This window comes from Taeniopygia guttata, chromosome 2, assembly GCF_048771995.1.
Source record: "Taeniopygia guttata chromosome 2, bTaeGut7.mat, whole genome shotgun sequence".
Lineage (NCBI taxonomy): Eukaryota > Metazoa > Chordata > Aves > Passeriformes > Estrildidae > Taeniopygia > Taeniopygia guttata.
In genome coordinates, this window is record NC_133026.1 from 30804379 (window position 1) to 30825869 (window position 21491).

The following is a 21491-nucleotide window of genomic DNA, read 5'->3' on the forward strand; positions in this document are numbered from 1 at the left end:
TTTTAAGCTTATTCCTTCTTTGCATAGGACAGTTGGCTTCAGGGGAACTTGAAGTCATGGCCAACCTGCAAATGCTTTTACTTGCTTAACATCAGGTCAGTGGAGTGGCTTGGGACAATATTTACAACAGAATTCAACACAATTTTAACTTAATTATGTGAAAAGTCATGAAGAGCAAAAAAATCTTGAGCGATGTCTGTAAAAAACTTATTTACTGGCAGTGTTGGAGAAGTCCAAAGCTTGATTTTCAGTTTTATTTTTGTTCACATGAATCCAGGAGATAACTTCTCCTTGTAAACAAAGCCTACTGGATAGTGAAGTCTCTCAGATTTTATTAAATATACAGAATTTCTAAAAGATAAATAGCAGAATAGAGTCAACATATTGGTAAGAAAAATATAGGCCTTATTAGAATGAAACTATTTCAGTCCTTCCATAGCCAACAGTAATAATCCTGAGAGCATCAGATCACATAACCTCTTCACAGCAAAGGTCTGTACTGTCTGAGGGCTGGCTAAGGTTGGGATGCTTCCAAAGGCAACCTGTTTACTCAGAGGTAGATCTGATCATGCCTCATGTTTTTCCAAAAGGCAGCTTGCTTGCTTAAGCCCTTTAAAAAAAATCGTTTCCCTAGAGCTCATCTGCTGGGCTGTTTGGGCTGAGTATTTAGAGCAGTAGCAAAGTGCCAAGTCAAAAGCAAAGAATTTGTTTCTAAGAGATGGAAGGAAAAGACAAAGAGCAAAAGTTAGCACTGCAGATTATTGCAAGCTACAGAGAATACAAAACAATTGCTTTAGAGACAGCTAAAAATACCTTATTGTAAGACTGCTTGCTGTTCTGCCAAAGGCATACAATACACTGAGAAACATTTGCAGAATCAAAATATTTATACGACAAAGTAGCAGTTTCTACTTTAAAAAGTTACAGCTGATTAAGTTGGAACTACATGTTCCATAACATGAACAAAAGAATATCAACCACAGTCATAAGTAAATATTGGCTTTGTAGCAAGCTTACCGTTAAAACAGAAAAAAATCCAGCAAATTTTTTTCTCTAGATCACAGTTACCTTGGTGTAACTACCAATACAGTTATAAGATAAATACAATTTTACTTATTTTACTTTCTAACCTTCTCTTTGCTATGTGATAGGAGTTGTACTAGAAGGCACCCTGAAAAAAATAACAGAAGGGCTGTACAAAAAAAATGAAGTCACCTGGTCTCTCAGGAAGCTTTAAAAATGATTGTTCTATATATTCAAAAATCTTGTATCAACTTAAAATTAAATATCTCTTCATCTGTAGTCCCAGGGAACACAGAAAGTTAAAGGTTTGTAGCGATCAAACTTCAGAGAAACTTCAATGGAAAGTGTCAAGTTCAGTTCCTTTGTTAATTAAACGCATCAGAAAATCTTGCCTTTTTATGGGGAAAAAACAGACCAGTAATTTAAATCATGATCAGAGTGAAAAATCACTTTTGAAAACCCAAGTTTTTCTTGCCATATTTAGCAAATGTCAAAATGGCATTTACAGCAACACCAAAAGTGCAGCTGCGAGGCTGCCAGTATCGCCTCCAACTGTGTAAAGCAAGTTTTTCTTCCTTATTTTTTGAAGTCTTTTCTTCACTTTTCCCCTTCCAAAGACACAAAACTTATCAAGAATTTAACATGTTATTATATTTGTATCACTGGAGAAACAACTTGTTCAGCAATCATTAATTGCCAGCATTTAGTTTTTATAAATTGCCTGCATTTATTTTTAATTGCTCTTTTGTTATAATCCAAGAAAGAAAACAAAAAAATGACAAAAGTGGGTGCCAACCACACTTGTTTGCCAAAAACAAACCTGCCTCTAAATAGTCCCAAAACTGAGATTATTGTAGGCTTTCAGAAAAAACTAATCATCAACAAAACAGTTTGCAGTTTGTTAAATTACAGTAAGCAGTTCCCAGTACAGTACAGCAGCAAAAGTGGAAAAAGAGCAACGTGCTGAAAGCATTTATATTGTCTGTGTTACTTGATTCATTAATTGCAATTTCAGTACCTCCCCCCAAATGTTTTCTTTCTTTGCATGGTGATGAAAAGGCAGAACAGAGCAAGACAAACTTGGCACTACAAACTGCTTCTATCAACTGGTGAGGCTTGACTCTGCATGTGGGTTTCCCTTCCCTAGAAGGGAAAGTGAGGTACAATGAGCATTAAGGACTAAGAGATCAAATCATGTGACTCAGTTAATCTGCAACAGAAATTGCCTCCATTCTTCTCTTCAAGTTGAAATTATCAAAAAATATCTGCACTTGTCATCCTCTTCTCTCATATGTCTTTCTTACCCATCCATCCAACCTGTCCCTCAAGTCACTACAGAAATACACACACACACACACACACATATATATATATAAAGGTGGAACTAGCACATAATTTCTGACTAAATTATGTCTCAACCTTCAGCCTGCCTGTGTACTTTTAAGTACAGCAGGATGAGACGGCTGTGTCTTATCTGCAACCATGAACACACCAGAATACTGCACTCAGCTGACCTTGCAGCATGGTGTAACACATTACAAACATCATCTGATTTCTCAGGTTTTGTCACAGTACAGGAGAATGGACAGAAGAGCCAGTGTCCATGAAATTGCACATAAATCAAGTGTCAGCATCATCACACATAGAAACACATCAGTACAAATTCATGTTCACCTCACTGTTCAGAAACTGGCTCCAAGATGAAGTACACTGAAGAGCAAACATATAAGGATACCCTGGTTTCTGCTGCTACTGCTGGCATTAACTACTTAAGTTCACTTTCTTGTAAGTCTTTAAAAAGTCTAAACTTGGTTCTTGATAGTGCCATAACTTTAAAATGCCTACTATGTACTGTCATATCATCGAGCCTGTAAGCTGGTAACTTTGTCTTGGTACATCTGGAGCTTTAAAGAAGCATAAAAGCAATTAATATAGCACAAAGTGAGCCCTAAAACAAGTATTGTCACATTTAAAATTCAAAACATGTTCAGTGTATGTTACTAGAAATTGTAAACACTTCTATTGAAGTGAACTAATAGCATCAGCATTAAGCACTAGAGCAAAATGCTTTATCACCTAGAACAGCAGGTTTCCACATTCATGCTGTTTACTAACAAGGCCTTCAAAGAGCTGGTTGTGTTCCTCTTGTAACAGGCAAATCAATACCAAAACAATCATGGCCTCCTGCCCTGGTAAAACACTAGACCATGTCACACTACAGTTCTCCCCATACCTCCTCACAACTGAAGAGCTGCAACCAAAAGCTGAAAACTGAAGCTCAAAAAAAATTATCTCTTTTAAGACTCCTGGGAGTTTGCATGAATTTCCCAGAAACTGGAAGATAATCATAATCTACTCTTGTAAAATCAAGACACTGACTGGCAAAAATGGAGTTAGAGTAGCAAACATCATAACTAGCAATTGGCTAATGCATGGAACTGGAAAGCAGACACAGAGGTGATGCATGTGTTCCTATACTTACATTCCACAGTGTTTTTGTGCCTTGTTTTTTAGTAAAAAAGCCAGGCAGATATTGCTTCTATCCCACTTATTCTATTACTACTTTAAAAGCTCCTGCCTTTCAAACTGCTGGTGCATATATGCAGACAAACACCATCTGACTTAGCAGAGCAGACTGTGTAGTAAAGAAAAAGAGACACATTTTCAAAACAGGGTTTTATTGAAACTTATCAAAAGCGTCTGAAATCTTATGCAGGAAACCTTCAGACCTTAGTCCTTTTCTTTTTTGCTTTGGGTTTTTCTGACAGCTGAGATAATTCACTTTCTTCAACTTCATCACAGTGCTTTCTTTTCTTTTTCTTTGACTTTTTATGGCCACTTTGGTAACCACTGGAGTCACTGGTAGGCAATACAAGTTCCTGTTCTTCATGCTTGTCCTTGTCCTTTTTCTTTTTCTTCTTCTTTTTATCATCACATAATCCATTCAAAGCATTAACACTTGTCTCGTCTTCATTTTCCCTCCCAAGGTCACCTGTGTCTTTTAAAGGCTCTTCTGTGACATTATCTTCCCCACAGTTATCCAGGCCATTTTCCTGGTGGTCAAGCTTTTGAATTTCAAGCCCATTTGTACTTTCGGTGACTGCAACAGATTTTTTGGGCCGCATGCTGTAAAGAAACATACAACATCGACTGGATTAGAGACATGTTAGAGCACCTCACATAGTGAAATGTCAAAATTTGCTAAAACTTGTATTTACACCAAGCAGATGAAAGATAAACATTTGCTAAGAACAACAACAAATGGAGAACATGATACTCTGGGTTACAGAGAATCAAAGTTTAATACTCTCAGGGTAATTTCTATTCTTATCACATAATAAATATTCTCTTCCAAATCTTAGGCTAAATTTCTTCTCTAAAGTGTCATATAGATCATTTGGTAGTTCCTCGTTTCTTGTGCTTCTTCATCCCCTAATTCATAACTACACATTGTGTCGTAAAGCTTTTTTGGTTTTTTTTTTAAGTCATTCACAAAAACACACAGCTAGTGGCCTATCCAGTCCTATACGAGGCACATTGCTGATTTTACCAAGCAATTACCCTACTCTAATTCAAACAAAAATGATGCCCAAAAAATAAAAATTAAAAAAAAAAGACAAGAAAAAAACCTCCACCAAAAACCACTAAATTCCTCCCCCACCTCAACAGGTAGCTTGCAACCAAGAGCACTGGGAAAAAAAAAGTCTAAGACAAATATGGAAAGAATGCAGTTAAAACCATAGAGGTTCTTATGTCCCCAGAGGCACTGAAGACAAAATTGCTAACTTTCATTGTAACTTCACTGAAACGACACAGAGCATCCTTCAGGATTAAAAGAAGAAAAAAACAAAAAATGCTATGAATTTGCCAGTAGGAATTATATTATACATTAATCAAAACCAAAACCATATTGAAAGAAAAACATTGCTCAGTAAATGACTGTTTTTCTTTTAAAACATGTATGAACTCTTCTGAAGATTTCTTTCAAGGTGCCCCATAAATTTATAGAGGCCTAAGGAGGAAGCAGACACATCTTCTCCTCTTTGAAATTCTCATGTTTCAGCAAGTCATATATTTGTCATTATACAATGCACATGCATGTGTTTGTGTGCAACTGTCAATGTAACCACTGTGTTCAGGACTCCTGGACTGTTTGCACTTGGAAAGCCTATGCACAAAGCTACTTTTGGACACCTGGATGCGTTATTTTGAGCATGTATTATATATATAATTGACAATTAATAGGTCAACACACTCGGATTTTTAAAGCTCAAGAAACACCTAGTTTTACTTTTTCCAGAGAAAACTTCCATGGCAGTCCTAAAGAGCAGAAAGTTTAGTTTACGACAAAAAATATATATATATAGTTATATATACAGTTATATACGGATTTGTGTAAAAAACAAGAAAGCTGAAAGATTACAATCTAAGTGATTTTAATTGCATCTTAAAAAATGTATTGAATCAGTTTAAAAAATTCTCTATTGAGGCACTGTACCTGCTTTTAGTGAGTCCTCCTCGAATGAAGAACACCCCAGCTGTATCAGAATCCAAGTGCAACACTTGAAATTTCAGTTCATCCCCTATTTTTAACCCCAGCTCTTGCCACTGTACAATGGACATTTGTTCAGGCTTTGGGATAGATGCATTGAAGCATCCATGTATCAGGCAGCCAATGTGACTAGGGGCCACTTTATTAATTATGCCCTAAAAAAAGAAAAAAATAATGTCATGCAAGTCTATAGCAAAAATCAGCCCCTTCAATGCAAACCCTTTAAATATTTACCTTCCCATATGGAAAATTTTCAGTAAGAGTTTCAGTACAAGTTATGAAGCCAGTTTATCTAGCAATAAGTTAAATGCTCCTTCATTAAAATCAAAGTTAGTTCTGTAAGCTCTTCATACAATTCCTCTGAAAACAGAACTGAACTGCAGGAGAGGAAGTCAAAACATAGGATTTAACTACAGTGAATACCTGAATAGAGTAGGTAACTCTTTTCCTTACACTACAGTGATCAACTTTGCTTTGAAGCCATTTTAAGTCTGATTTACTTGCCTAAAATGCTCTTCAAGCTGGCACAGAAGTACTTAGCAGCTGAAGATAGGGAAGACACATAAAAAGCTTCTAAATACTCCATTAAGTGGGTTTCTGACACATCTGCATATGAAACCATATCCACCTTTGTTTTACCCATAGAATGAATGACAGATATCAAAAATTTTTCCATTATCCTCCTAGGAAGATGGCACATTCATCTTAAAACACAATTATAAAGACACCATCTGTGCTGCAAAAGGTATGGCACAACAATGAATGCAAGCCAACTCTTAACATGCTTTACCCACAAGTGCTGAGCAAGGGTTTCGACAAGCTTAAAGCTGTTCTGTGAGCACACACCTCCTTTAGTGAAAGGCAGGCTAGCTCGGCGTATTGGTCCTGTGCTTGGAGGAACCAAACTGGAGAGCATCCTAAACATTCCCATCACTATAACAAATGTAACCTGTTTGAGAATTACCTTCTCTTCAGAATGGAGCACCGGTATGATATACACACTTATGATACACTATTAAACATGCAATGCTTATGACACAACGGTTTAGCAATATATAATTATACGTAAATTCAACAAACCTAGAGACGTGCAAAACAGACAAACAACAATAAAAATTGTAGAACGAGCTAGTAATAAACTGCTGTGAACTACTCGTAAGTGGATGAGCTAACATAAACTAAAATATGTCTCCACGTAAGAGCCAGAGCACTCGATGAAGATAAGGCAAGTTTTGACCACTTAATAAAAAAACCCCGTGCCGTAAGCATACCACCAGCTTCTTCCCTTTCTTGGGGCTGAAGATGATGAAGTCCGCCTCGACGTCCAGGTGGATGAATCCTTGGTCGTCGTAGATGTCGCCGAGCTCCCCCACCACTTTGATGTTGTCGTAAGCCACGGGCACACCCTGCAGGCTGCAAGGACAATGAGGAGGGGTCACCGTTAGCCGAGCCGGGCCGGGCCGAGCCGGGCCAGCCCCGCCGCCCCGCGGCCGCACCTCTCGGAGTAGCGCAGGAGCTCCGCGTCCAGCTGCGCGCGGATGCCGGAGCGCTTGCGGCCCAGGAAGCGCGGGGGCAGCGCCACGTGCCGCCGGCGCGGCCCCGCCACCAGGCACGAGTGGCGGCGCGCCAGCAGCGCGCGGGCCGCGCCGAACGACGGGGCGGCGGCGGCGGCGGGCGGCGGCGCCGGGGCGGCGGGCGGCTCCCGCGGCACGGCCATGCGCCACGGGCCCGCCGCGCCGCCTGATGCCGTCAGCCGCCTCCCCTCCGCCGGGCGCGCCCGGCCGCGGCAGTGACGGAGTTCCGGGGGATGTGCTCGCCCTCGGAGGGGCGTTCCGTGCCGCGGGGCGCCGGCGTGTTTAACTCTTCCCAGCCTGCCTCGCGTCTCGGAGGCACGGAGCGGTGTGAGTCGGAAGGAGCAGCGGGTCCGGCTCTCACGAGGGGATCGCACCCGCGGCGCCCCGGGAGCCCAGCGCTCCTCGGGGCGGGAGACGCGTCGCGGTGGCCTTGTGAATCTAAACTGGGCGTTTGGCCATCCAGGCAAAAGACACGGTGACGAATCGCCTTATTCTTCATATACAGCAGTTTTAAAATACAGAATTTGTAGTCTGTTGTCCCACCCCAGATCCAGTTTGCGCATATGGTGAGAAATGTTTAAATGCATTTAGTAACCGCCGACTGAGGACAACAAAATAAAGTAAAAGTACTCAAAAGGGTTGCTGGTGCACTCTACACTGCAATTACGTACAAAGTACTAGAACCTTGTCCAGGAACCTTATAGAAACCTTGTCCAGGTACGAATGATGGAATTTGTGGCTGGTTAGTGAAGACTTTGTCCAGAAAAGTAATTCAGACTTTATATCCACGCAAAGCAGCGCAGTAGGATTTTACTTTAAGCTGATTCAACTGAACTCATGCAAAAGGTTGAAAAGGTGTCCTCTTACTGATTTAAGTTTAATTTATATTAACTTGTTACAGTAAATGTACACTTTCAAACTGATTGAACCCACATGGGGAGTTATCAAAAAAAAAAAAAAGGAAAAATTGTCGGTTTCATTAAAGGTGTTAAAATTCCTTTTATACTGTGGAGGGCTCAGAAACACTTGTTTTGTGAAAACAAGCCTTACGTCAGATACCAGAAATCCTCAAGCTCCCTATAAAACATTTAGTGATGCAAAAACCTTTGAAATTACTCAAACACTACATCACCAGAAAGTTTTCTTTGACTGAACATATTGTGAAGACAGGACATTGTTAGCTTTCACAAGTAAAACAAATGGTATAATTTGCAGTACTTTACTGCAAGTAAAGTTGGATTAGTGTGAAAGACCTGACATAAAAATGGCTTTCAGATGTCATACCAAACTCCAAAATCGAAAGAGAAAATCTCTTTAACTACTTTAATCTGTATTCTTATGTGGCTTTAGTCCTCCAAGGTATTTAATGTCTGTTGAAATTAATTTCATGTTATATGGTCTCAGCTTTCTGGAAAAAATATTATATTTTTTATTTCAACTATTTGGATCATATTTAAACTTTGCAATGTGCTTTCAATCTTGGTTAAAGACCTTAAACAATAACTGCATGCACTTCTATTCCTAAAAGAAATATATTTTTTATAACTCTTATTTATGAGTGGATTTAGTTTGCAGTGAGAACATATAATACACTAAGGGCTCTACTCAGTTTTATACAGGATAATAAAAACCTACCTTTGCTCTTAAAATAAAAACTAATAATAAGATGGAAAAACAGCATGAACAAAAATGTGGACCTTTGTCTTTCACCCCATAGTCAGGCTGGCCAAGATGGTGTCAGAAGGGCTCTGTCTCTCAGGGCCTGTGGCTATCCAAGGTTATCCCCATGAACTTCTGTCACCAGAAAATTCCCTACAAGATTGAGTCTGTTCTTTCTAGTTGAATCTCCATTTCTCCTTGCTACCGTGCCTGGTTTTCATTGCACAGCGCTCTCCGGGCTTCCAGATTTCCTTTCAGGCTAAAGCAATCAGGAGAATGAACTTTAAATCCTAATGGTCATTAAGTCTGTGTGGTAGGGCAGAGTTAATTCAAAATAGCCTGTTTGAAATCCTTTAACTGTAAATAGCTGGCCTCAGCACCAGCTGTTTTTCTCCAAGTCCACACCTGTCAGGTGCCACTGCTTGCTGATGCAGCACAGTCTGTCTGTACCAAAAGCAGTGTTGTGTTGCAGGCTTGTAGAGATTTCAGACTCATGGTATGACTTGAACTCACTACCTCTCTGTAAAAGATACTCTGATAAAAGAAGGAATCTCAATCCAAATGCCACCTCCTCCAGCCAGAGATCAGTTCTTAAAACCATCTGGACCCTAAGACTTAAATGCTGATATCCCCACATTCATTTCTTGGCTTCTTTCTCTTCCCTGGTTGTATAACTTTTCTTGATGTTAGCTTTCAGCTTAAGGAGTCTGTCTCGACTGACCTTTCAGCAGCACTCCAGTGAGCCTGTGTCCAAAAAGGCAGCTAAAATCAATGTCTAAACCAGCACAGCTGTTGGTATGTTTGCCAAGTCCCACAGTGGCTGATAAGACAGTGCTGAGCCTGATTTTCTCTAGAGGTCAGGTTGCAAGTAACAATGGGGACCAAACCCAAAAGCTGCCTTTGCAGTCGCTGCTGTTCTTTTTCTTCCTGTTTTGAGTTAGTCTTGTTTTCTCTGTGAAAGAATGGCCAGATTCCAAAAAGGAGATTCCTTGAAAACCACAAATTCAGCACCTCTCAACTGGTCTTCTCTATCCATACAGTCACTGCCATCTTGTATTCAGATTTCTGAATTGACAATGTATGTTGGGTAGAAAGTACATCCAGTTGCTTATTGATGCTCTGTTGTGGCAGGTGCAACTCATTCATTCAGAGAGTGGCCCTCATCCAGCCTTAAAATCCTGGAAGTCTTCCAGAGTGTAAGAAAACTGATGGCGTTTTTTCAGGCATATTTCCTACTCCTGCTGGAGTAGGAAATACACTCCCGCTTCGGACTGCGTGCCCGTAGGAATTTGTGCATTTTGAAATTTATTCCATCACATCCTTATCCCACAGCTTACGCTCTATAAAAAGGATAAATGAAGAAATGCCTCAGCTGCATTGGCTAGATACGGTACAAAAATTGTGCTCTGGATTTTTTTCAAATGTTTTAGCTGGCTTATCCTTTTTAATTTTTAACCCTGCAGTATTTTTTAAGACAGTTCTTGCTGTCATACTTAGAAGGAAGAATGAGTACTCAAAACTCTCAGTTTTGTTTTTGAAGTTGTATGGTAATAGGTTTGCTTCAATATCTTTGACCTCATGACAAATGGAGACTAATGCTAGCATTTTTAGTCATTGAGAACGAAATATCTAAATGCCATTGAGGATTGTCAGCTTGTGGTTCTATATATGGAATTCTGTTAGGAATTCTGTTTTGTGGAAATTATTTTTGAAAGGGTGACCATTCAGTTACCTATAAAATCCATCAGTGCAAAGGGTTAGCTAAAGTTAAAAACAGTTACAGTATAAAGGCTCATTTGACTGCAAATGTGAGAGGAATTAGGTTGTTACTGTCAGGCACACATTAATTTGAGCAAATACAGGATAATAAGATGAAACTGTCAATGGCCAAAGAACGTAGACTCTCCTGACAGTGCATCCGGACTCTCTTTATTTGTACTTAAACAAAATGTACCAAATGCTGAAAGTCCACCAGATGGCACACAAAAGCCTTGGTATGGGTAAGTGCTGTCATCCAAGAGAACGAGAGGAACTGCATGCCTGGCTGAAAATTTAATCTGTGTTACACTATGCAGACTCTACTTTGTTTTGTCAGCAATTAGTAGGTCAATCCCTAATAGCTAGGAAATGACTTTGAAAAACATTAAGGGAAAGAAATGTGATAAGACAGCAATTATGTTAATTTCTTTCAGCTAATAATTTGTCTTGATTTGTAGTGACATTCATGATGTAAGGACAGGGAGCGGTTGGAGTGAGTCCCGGGGAGGGTCACGAAGATGATCAGAGGGCTGGAGCACCTCTCTGTGAAGACAGACTGAGAGAGTTGCGGTTGTTCAGGCTGTAGAGGAGAAGGCTCCAGGGGAGACCTAACAGCACCTTCCAGTACCTAAAGGAGACCTATAAGAGAGCTGAAGAGGGATTTTTACAAGGGCATGGAGTGGTGGGGCAAAGGAGGATTGGCTTCAAGCTGAAAAGGAGTGAGCTTAGATTGGATATGAGGAAGAAGTTCTTTGTTAGGGTGATGAGGCACTGAAACCTGGTGCCCACGAAAGTTGTGAATGTCTCTTCCCTGGAAGTGTTCAAAGGCATATTGGATGGGACTTTGAGCCAATGGAAGGAATCCCTCGCTGCAGCAGGAGGAGTTGGCAGTAGACAATGTTTCAGGTCTCTTCCATCCAAGCAATTCTGTGATTCTGTTCTTGGGATGGACATCTTCGAACAGTTGGGAATTGACTAGATTTGCCTTTGGTCTAAAAGTAGGTTATTGCTTGCTGGGAAATGGATGATATGGCTGGCAATCACTCTTGTGGATATAAAATATATTGTCTATAAATATATTATTGAAATATTATATATTATACAATATTATACAAATATATACAATATAAATATAATATATAATATTTACTGAAATAAATATATTACTAAAAGATCTGTGTTCAAGTAGCTTGCTGGCCTTATATATGTAAAAATAAGGAGCCTGATGTAGGATGCCTGGTGCTGACTGTGGTGCCCCTCTCCAGCTCCACTGGTACTTGAAGGCATGGTTTCAATAGCAGAGACATCATGAGCTGTGGAGGTCTGGCTGTTTGTTGCTCTAATGCTGAAAATCTCCTGTGTTGTTTCCAGCCAGTGAGTGAAATGTGTACAGGTAGTGGATTAAATAGAATGACAACGTGACCTTTCTCACAGAAACAAGAGGTGATGTTGCCACAGAAACAAGGGAGGAAAGCAGCCTGTGCCACTGTGAGAGCAGTAAGGCTTTTCTGCAGCACCGTGAATGGTTCTGATGAATGATGCTAACAAATGAGATGGATGCACAGGTGGTAAATGGGGTGAATGAAGTGTCTCTTGACAATCTGTCTGTGCTATTTTGCAGTTTATATTCTGAGAAACTTCTAGCTACCTTTTACTCTGGTGTTTCTAAAATTGTAAGAAAAGATGGGAATTAAGGATCCACAGGAGATTGCCTCCAGAAAAGTCAGCTGCTATTCATTTTAAGAGTAGAAAATGTCTTTTTGTCATCCTGTTTTATGACTCCTATACTTCTTCCAGATACTGTAAAAGACAAAATAATCTTCTGGTTCTACTAATAGTAGCTTGCTCTGTCTTTTCAGTGCTCCTCATAACCTGAGCCCTGTTACAAAAAGAGTTGTGAAGACATTTAGAAATTAAATTAAGAATATTGAGGTATGTATACTTTAATCCTTTCCTGCATAGTGCTATTCCTATTTTTTTTTATGGAAAACTTTTAATCCTTCTGGCCTGGAAAACAGGTCCCAGATCTGAGGAGTTTGCCTTTCAAGAGAGGTCCAAAGTAACCATCGGTTTGAAAGAAAGATAGCTGATTATATCCCCTAGGCTGTTTTCAAGTCCCTGTACTGTAATCTGATTTTCACAAGTGAATTTCAGGAGGGTTGACACTTGAGAAGTATTAAAAACAAGGATAAATAGTTCAGTTATGTGGATACTTTTTTTTTTAAATTTTATCTACAGACTTTAGCAGGTGGATTATTATCAGCTGTATTCAGGGTAACACATTAACCTTGGGGGGTTTTGTTTGTACTTTCTTCTGCAGTTAAACATGCTTTTGTTTTGATAGACTGGAAAAGTTGAAGCCTTTGCCCCAAATGTAATAGAAATGAGAATTCAAAAATTCTTTTTGAAGTTAAAAATGTAATTAGTCTCCTAAGTGTATGGTTCTGTTTTGGATCAAATATTGACTTGCTTGGATAATATCAAAACAATTGTTCTTGTTGTATTTCCATCCTACGAGAATGAAAAAAAAAACCAAAAACTCTCAAATCTGATAGGGATTCTATTTTCACATTACAAGCCAAAGAGGCTGAGTAATCATAACAGCACTTTCCTGTTTATCCTGTTTATTTTCAGGAACCACTGAGATTCCTTTTCCAAGAATGCGATAATTCAAAGATAAGCTTTTAATTATTTTAATCAGTGTTTTGTATATGAATAATATGCTTAAATGATGAAGAAATTCTTTCTAAAACTCTGCTTAAAATGAATATAAAAAAAAAATGACATCAGTGTAAAGCAATTCTAGATTTATCATTTTTCTGCTGCCCTTCTCAGGTAGGGTATACTACTTCAGGAAGCCTGTAATATAATTGATTTCTTAGAGGAGCTGAGCCTCTGGCTATCAATAGCAGCACTATTTCCTTTGGGAAAATAAAGGGTAGTAGTCATTATTTTGAGTGGATATTGAAAAGCTTGACTCGCAGTTTTAGCATTTGAGCACAGAAGCTCTAGATGTTCAAGCAAATGCACCTTTTGTAGATTACATAAGCTGCAGTGTGCTGTGCCTTATCTTGAAAACTGTTAGAGTGTCCCTCACCCCTGAATGCATCAGTGCTAGGTATCACTTGATGCCTGAATGGTCACTTAATGTCAAGGATAAAGATAAGGTGGCATAAATTTAGGCAGTTGTCAAGTTGTCCTAATTTGAACAGAAAATTTTCTGTTGTTGTTCAACTTCCTGCTGAGTTCATGGTTTGGTTTAGTTCCTCACATTCTCATTTATCTGGTTCAACTGCTTTTACCATCACATCCACTCCCCTCCATGGAAAAATCCCAAGCTTTCAGAAGTCGTGGTAATAGTAAAAAAACTGAAACCAACCAACCAAAAAAAACCACCTCCCCCCCCCAAAAAAAAACCCCACCTCGTACTCTCAAACCAAAACCAACCAATAACAAAACAAAACCCCAAAACCGCCAATCACTCATCAACCAAAGCAAAACAAAACATGAGTGTCAGGGACTCTTCTGTGAGAAACAATTTTAATGTTCCCTACACTGGTAGGAAAAAAAAAAAAAATTAGATGTGCACAAAATCCTTCTCTCATATCAGATTCTCTTTTCACTCACTCAAATCACTTGAGAAATTTCTCTGTTTAGGCAGTGATGGAGGGAGGAAACCCCAACACCCAAACCTGAGAGGAACTGCAACAACCTGACAGCAAAATTCAAGGCCTGCAGTGGACTGTCCTAGTCAGTAGTTCCCAAAGCAGTGCTTCTTTTCATGCTCCTCTGTGCGCTAAATCATTCTTGCTTCATTCTGACAGAAGAGGGCCTCCCAGTGTCACCTTAAGTGAGAGTGCTGAGAAATCAGAATGGGAGCTTGGATGCTTTCAGGGTGAGCAAAACAGGCTTTTGCGGTCGAGGTGTGGTTAGGATGTTGAAGTCCTCTTGAGGCAGCCTGAGTTTTTAAGTGCTCAATTCTTTAACAGGTTACTGGTTTATAGTAAAAATGCTGAGCTCTGGATTAGGAGAAATGTTTACTCTGGAGAGCCAAAGCTCACTCCTTTCTCCACAACTAGCCGAATATTTATATAAATCAGAGTGGATTTCACTCTTGGAGCAAGGCACATAAGATATCAGGTTTGCAAGGCCTTATTTGCAGCTCCCCAAAGCTGATAAATATCAGAATCTAATGCCTTCTAATGCTGGTCTCACCAGTAGTTCTAAATTGTGCTTACTCTCAGTTTGAGGGGCAGTCAGTGTGGCACTTGAGGTCATCATTTGGAAAAATACACTGGGTTTGTTTTTTGGTTTTTTTTTTTTTAATCTTCTTTTTATTCTGTTTTCATTCTGTGTCTCAGAGCAGAAGGCAAGATGCCCACATTAGTGTTGCAAATCTTTGGACCATCTCTACAGATATTTGCAGACAGGAGAAAGAGAACAGATCTCCCTGGCAGCCCCCTCACTGCTGGGTTTTGCATCCCAGCAAAAAGGACAATTTGGAATGACTTTGTCTTCTTCACTTTTTGCTAGTTTTCAACTTAGCAGAATGAAGAAAAAAGTTCTCCTGTATTTTTCCACCACAATTGCATTCTGATGAACCTATGGGTTATTCTAACATTGAGTATAATTTTCCTGGCAAGTCACTGCTATTTCATACTTTTTATTTATTTATTTACTGGACATGTATATTTTTAATTTGCCTTGTGCAAACTCGTTATGTTGGATGAGCTGTCTCATGCAGGTTTATAGACTGAGAATAAACTTTGTGGTTGTCACACACTTTTGTTAGGAAATAATACATATGTTTATGTGGAAAAGGATTTATAGTTCTAAGAGTTATAAAGAGAATCCGAGTCTGCCAAGTTATGAGATTTTATTTGCAAATAAATGTTCTACTTAAGTGTTCTTAAGACATTAGTATAAACACTGGAAATGTAAATGCCAAAGATATGAGTTCCATCAAAGAAGGAGATTTGAAATTAAATTCTTAGTTCCCAATAAATATGTTGTTTTCACAGAATGTCCTCTCTTTGCCAGTAAGCTGGGGGGCATCTGTAATGTTTCCATTACTTGATATAACCAATATATATCATGGAAGTCCCCAGAATGTGCATTTACTTGAAATAAAAAATAATGCTTCCAAAAAAAACCTGCAGTGTTCAAACATGAACCTATTTTGGGGGTTAAGAGCAGTGTATTTGAGGAAACCATGTAAAGAAGTCATCTTAAAGGCTTGCAGGTATCAGGACTATAAATGTAGGTGTCGTGAGGGGGAAGGATGGTGCAGTCTATCTTGTAGGAGTGTGCAGGCAAGGCAGCTGTGATTGCACTGACTGATGATGGAAATGGGCATTTTTCACTATTGGGTGCTAATGGAAAGGTGGGAAGAAAATGGCAAAAATCCCTGTGTTTGTCCCTTTCCTTTTCTTATCCTTCAGTAGATCTGTACTTACAAAATTCATTTATTCTGATTGATCACTTCTGTGCCTGCACAGTCACTTACTATTTTTTGCAATTTCAGGGCAATGCAGGTAAAGGCCCTGGTTCTCATACTGACACCACTATGAATATAGGTGCTAATCATTGGACTTGTCTGAGTGTTAGGCTGCCATTACACAAGAATCCTTATTTGAGACACTTGTTCAGGTTTAACTTTAAATATAAATCTTAGTCCAGTTACTCAGTGGAAGCAGTTTCTTAAGCATACCTTTAAATATAGTCCTCAAAAGAGACATTAATTTAGCATTTCAGAAGCTGAACCCCCAGGTACATGAACATACTGCCTTTTGTTCATGAAGCATGAGAATTTTCTTTCAAACAGTCTTCAATTTTCCAACCAAATATTGAATATAATACTGTAGAGCACTGGGGAGTCACAAGTGTATGACATAAAAAAATAAATTGAACACACAAAAAAATTGTTACAATGAAAGTGAAGAACTTAAAGATATATTGAACAAGACTACATTACTGGTATTTTTTTGTTTTGGTTTGATTTTGGATTTATTTTGAAGTTTTATATTTTGGGTGTTGTATTTTGGTTTTTTTTTTTTGTCTGCCACTGAAGGCATGATGTGTCACTACATCATTAAACCCTTAAGCCATTTTTCTCAGAGGTTTTTTTCCCAAATTTTCCAGTCTTGCAACAGAGATACAACTGGATCCTTTGTATGTACACAATCTCATAATTGCAGCCATAGAATTACCACAGAGTTAAGACTGTTGCAATATTTTCTTGAAAGACAAATTGTGACCGATTAATATTTATGTATCCTTGAAGCTGTTTTGTTGGATGCTCATTCTGGCTCCATTACTTGCCAAGAGACTGTTTTGTGACTCAAGTATATAGCACAGACTCTGAAAAAGCCAACATTTATCCTAAGAGGGGGAAGAAAGGTCATTCCCTCTTGAGCAAACCATTTAGCATAAGGAAAGCATTTTCCCTTTGACAGATGGGGATGCAATCCCTGCGTGGTCCTTCAGCTTTGTTTGACGGCTGCCTTTGAAAGCTAGTGAGAGCAGAGGGCTGTCTGTTCCTGTACATGACTGCAGCGTGCAGGAGCACTGCATTTGTGTGTTTATGTGTGTGTGTGTGTGCCTCTGTGCTCATGTTTGTCAGCTCCACCTCCCAGCATCTGGCTGAGAAGCTCAGGTCAGGGGTAATTCAACTGCACCGTGACTTGCTCTGCATCTGGTTCTGCAGAATTCCTTATGGCACAGTGTAAGCATTTTAAGATCCTAAGTATGTATGCATCAGTGTTAAACTTGTCAGCCTGCAACAAATTCACACAAGAGATCTGTATATCCATTGATGGAAATCAGGGAAGGAGACAGATTCTAAAATATAAAGTAATTCCTTATTTTCTTAATTACTCCTATGGGTAAAATAGGCTGTTTATCTGACAAAAAACTGGGGAGAGAAAGATAAGACAGTATAGAATTTTATTCAATTTTAATATCCTTGTAGGAGCAAGATTAGTTCAAAGCAATTAAGAAGAGATGAGGACTCTTAGCCTGCTAGCTGTTGGTCCAATGTAATTTTGCTAAGGCAGGGATTAATGGGATAAGAAGTTAAAGATACTGAACACTGACATAACTCCTATGCTCAGGACAGAAAGATTAAGTTTATATGGGAAAATTTTAAAGGGTTTAGAAGAGAAGTTATGTATGTATATGTATATATATATATATATGTATATGGATATTTATATGTATATGTGTATTTTTTTGTGTATGTATGTGTATATGGTCTTGAAATTTGCCCCGCAGTGAGGGGTTTTAAGAAGCTAACCCAAGAGAAGGTTAAGAAATTACTTGATTCCAGTTTGTCCTAGGCTCTTCAATTTAGCATACAATACCATAGTGCCTGGGAAATCTGCAGAGAAACAAATTACTTTAAAATGAGAAAGTTTGTGGTCATTGGAATAAGGGAGGTGATAGATTACATATTTTAATGTAAATGTATATGTTGCTTTGAAAGATGTTATATGATTTATAAAAGGATTGTCAGATTAACTATCCTTCCTGTCATGTGCTACACAGAAGGAAAAGTTAATACTAAAATCCATTCAGGTATTTCTTCAGGTATTTCTTCAGGTATATCTAAATTTATAAACTCAACAGTTTTCTTCATAGTTTTATACATTATTTTTGCAAGCATAAAATAGAAGCGAAACAATCCATTGCATAAATCATGCAGAATCCCGTGTGTTTTAGATCCAGAAGCCTTGGAACATTTCAAGATCTCTGCTGCTCCCACCATAGTGTGAGTATAAATATTAACCTACTGTTCTTCATGTGTAATAGTTAAAAAAAAACAGCTCTGACACACACTTTTCCAGGGTGCTACACAGTTAATAAGCTGTCAGCATTCCTGGAGTTTATTCCTGGATTTAGGGTGGAAGACAGCAATAATATTAGTAATGTAGCAAACTAGAGGAATTTAATAGTCAGTCTGCATGTTTGGACTTCATGGTTTAGATTTACATTTGCCTTGTTTGCAATCTCACTGTAAAATGAAGGCAATGATTATTGTTTCCTTTCTCTGGGCAAGAAAGGTAAGAACTGATTCAATGTTAGGATATAGCAGCATTTTAACAGAAGAGAAGTGATAAGGGGAGATATAAGACACAGTCTCCTATCTTGAACCAGCATGGAGTGGGAGGGAGAGAAAATAGGGTTCACATAATGATGGGGAGAGGAGCTGAACAAGTCTGTGGTGCTGGTAACATAATTTGATTTCTCTCACTCTAGTTACTAGCCATGGGATTCAGGAAAGAGGGTAGGAAATCCTAATGGTTCTTAGATATTTTTAAATGTATGTATGATTTCCTAAGGGTGCAGAAGGATGTTGTGTTGACTCCTATACCTGGTTTATATCAGCAGAATTATATGCAGCTTTTCAGTTGTGTTTATAGTACCCCTTCATCTCTCCCATGCATAATGTGCATGCTGCCATTGTACATTATGCCAGTTTATGTAAACAGCTGTTTTCAATATGCAGATGAAGTTATTTTTAATTAATGTTCGTACCTGTTCAGAGTGCCGTAATTACCATATTTTTAGAAAGACACATTTTGGGGTTTATGGCAGGAATTTAAGTGCATTTCAGGGAGACCTTGGGGAAAACAAAGCAAAACAAAACAAACATACTACTGGTTATGAAGCAAAATTGGAATGATGTGGAAGTCATTATAGCAGCCTGCTATGACTTGTGGTTAAAGAACACAAAAGATACCTTGCAGCAAATCAAATGCAATATAAGGGGTGAAAACAACAAGCCTGCCACTTCTTCATATGCTGGGAGCTCATTTGAGAGGACCACAGAGCAATAGTGAGGGTGCTCTGTACAGCTTATTGTTGGTTCTCTGGCAGAAGTAGGTGTGTCTATGCTGTGTCTTCAGTGTTTTTTGGACTGTTTTGATGAGAGGTGGCAAGAGACATCCTGGTGCAGTCCACTGGACTTTTTGCTCCAAGTCAGAGCTGCTTCTTTCTGTAGCAGAACAACAATTTCATAGCCAAGCCAGTCTCTCCAGGCACACACCTTCTGCTGAAATCCCAGCTACTGAGTAATCTCAGTTCCTTTTTTGCCTTCAAAACACCAAGTAACATTCTCATAATTTTACAATTAGCAGTAAAAAGGCCTTTCTGAGCAAGCTTCCCAATGTCATTTAGAGCTCCTTAGGCCGCTGACACTAAACTACAATGGGTGTAGCATCTTTACTCCAATGAAATAATGTTTTCCCAAAAATATTCTGCTTCTTTCTTTTTTTTTTTTCTGCCCCCCGGCAACTCCAAGTCTGTCTGGTTAGCCCTTGTACAAGTTCTAAAAATATTCGTCAAACCCTGTCTCCAGATGCATGTATTATAACTTTGGTTGTACATATTGGTTGTTTATGTTGGAGTTTTATGGTGAAGCTAAAAATGTCACTTTGATAAAGAAAAGCTAGATAGAAGCATTTTATGCAGGAAGATTATGCAGTAATATCTGCAATGATATGGTAGTCTAATACCAGTTTGTTTTTCGATATTTCTAAGAATTTAATTATAAAAATTCCTTTTTAACTCCTTAACCTTCCTGGGAATGGGATCTGAAAGGAATAAAAATGGCTTAAACCATTTCACTCTAATTTCACTGCATCTCATTTCACTGCATCTTTAAAATCACACTATCAGAGAAATTTTTTTATATGAGCATGACTATTTGTGATTATGGCTTAATGTATATCAATTGTCTATCGAATGTGGCCTCCTTCACTGTTTTTCATAACTCTCCAGACCATCTGAAGGAAAAATCATATGTCCTAATACAACAAATATATATTGAAGACTGTGCAAGACAGATTTAAAACATATTATACCCACTGTTCAGCACAGTTTGCAGTAAGCACTGCTGATTGTTGTAAATTCAAAACGTGTGTGTTTCTCATCAGCTGAGGTTCAATGAAATGCAAAGTACAGCATAGAATATAGCCTAAGGCATTGTAGCATGCATCAAGGTCTTACCAGCTAAGTCCTCTGTACAAAGTTCAGTACGTTCCTTCAGGAAGTGTTGCTTGACCTAGTAAATAACAGCTGAATATCTCACAGAGAATCTAAGCCAGCATCTGATTTTACAGCAGCATGAATCAGACAACTATGTCAACAGCAATACATGTTTCATCCTATTTAGATTGAAAAGGACTTGGGTGCCCAGCCTTCAAGCTATTGGTGTAGTTGCACTGGCTGGTCACATTCTGAGAAATGAAAATTTTGTTTTTCATGTAGTTGGATAAGTGGAATGAATGTCCTTTCATCTGTACCAGTAACAAAAACATACAGAGAATGTTTCCGTTACAGTTGAATTCTGTATGCAATTATGGAACAAAACCCTTAAACAAAGTGAAACTTTTCCCAGAATTCTCCAACCACATACACATATTGTGGTAATTTACTCTGAATTCTGATCCTCTTTTTATGTCTCAAGTAGGAGCACTCTTTGTCACATTTGTTCCTAAGTATTTTTAATTCCATATTTGCATTTTCAAGGCTTTTATTTATGTAGGGACCAGCCAGTTTTTCTACATTCTACAAGCTTGGCATCAAAAAAAGGAAAAAAACCCTAACAATTGAATTTGGGGCCCAGATCTCTTCTTTCTCTTTCCAGTACCTCTGTGAGCAGACATGATGTGGTGGCATTTAATAATTTACAGCAGGGCTTCAAACATTATGAGCTTAGAGGATGTATCCTCCTTTCCTTTATAAAGTAGGAAGAAGTGGCTGTTGTACTGCACTACTGTGTTTGATATAGAAGAATCACCTATTTCCCTGCACTATCCCATACTCTCACTAACGTGCCAGGAAATTAGGTGTTTGTGATAAATTACTCGGTGGTGTTATGGTCAGTAGTTTCATGTCATTCCTGAGCAGATTCTGAACTGCAA

At 38.7% G+C, this 21491-nt stretch overlaps 1 protein-coding gene across 1 annotated transcript; it reads right to left on the reverse strand.

The window, feature by feature from the left end:
* Positions 1-3684: 3684 nt before the first annotated feature.
* Positions 3685-7339, reverse strand: POLR1F (RNA polymerase I subunit F). The gene is made up of 4 exons (XM_002190360.7): positions 7072-7339; positions 6847-6988; positions 5522-5730; positions 3685-4149 (listed from the first exon to the last, which is right to left on the reverse strand). Exons 1-4 carry the CDS (start codon positions 7290-7292, stop codon positions 3747-3749), a joined length of 975 nt encoding a protein of 324 aa, XP_002190396.6. The 5' UTR covers positions 7293-7339; the 3' UTR covers positions 3685-3746.
* Positions 7340-21491: the final 14152 nt, after the last annotated feature.

Excerpts from the sequence above, each read along its gene's own strand:
- POLR1F (XM_002190360.7), bottom strand. The coding sequence starts at position 7,292 with ATGGCCGTGCCGCGGGAGCCGCCCGCCGCCCCGGCGCCGCCGCCCGCC. Across the intron at positions 6,989-7,071 it reads CTCCTGCGCTACTCCGAGAG|CCTGCAGGGTGTGCCCGTGG; the intron begins GTGCGGCCGCGG and ends TTGTCCTTGCAG. Across the intron at positions 4,150-5,521 it reads GGAGGACTCACTAAAAGCAG|CATGCGGCCCAAAAAATCTG; the intron begins GTACAGTGCCTC and ends GTTTCTTTACAG.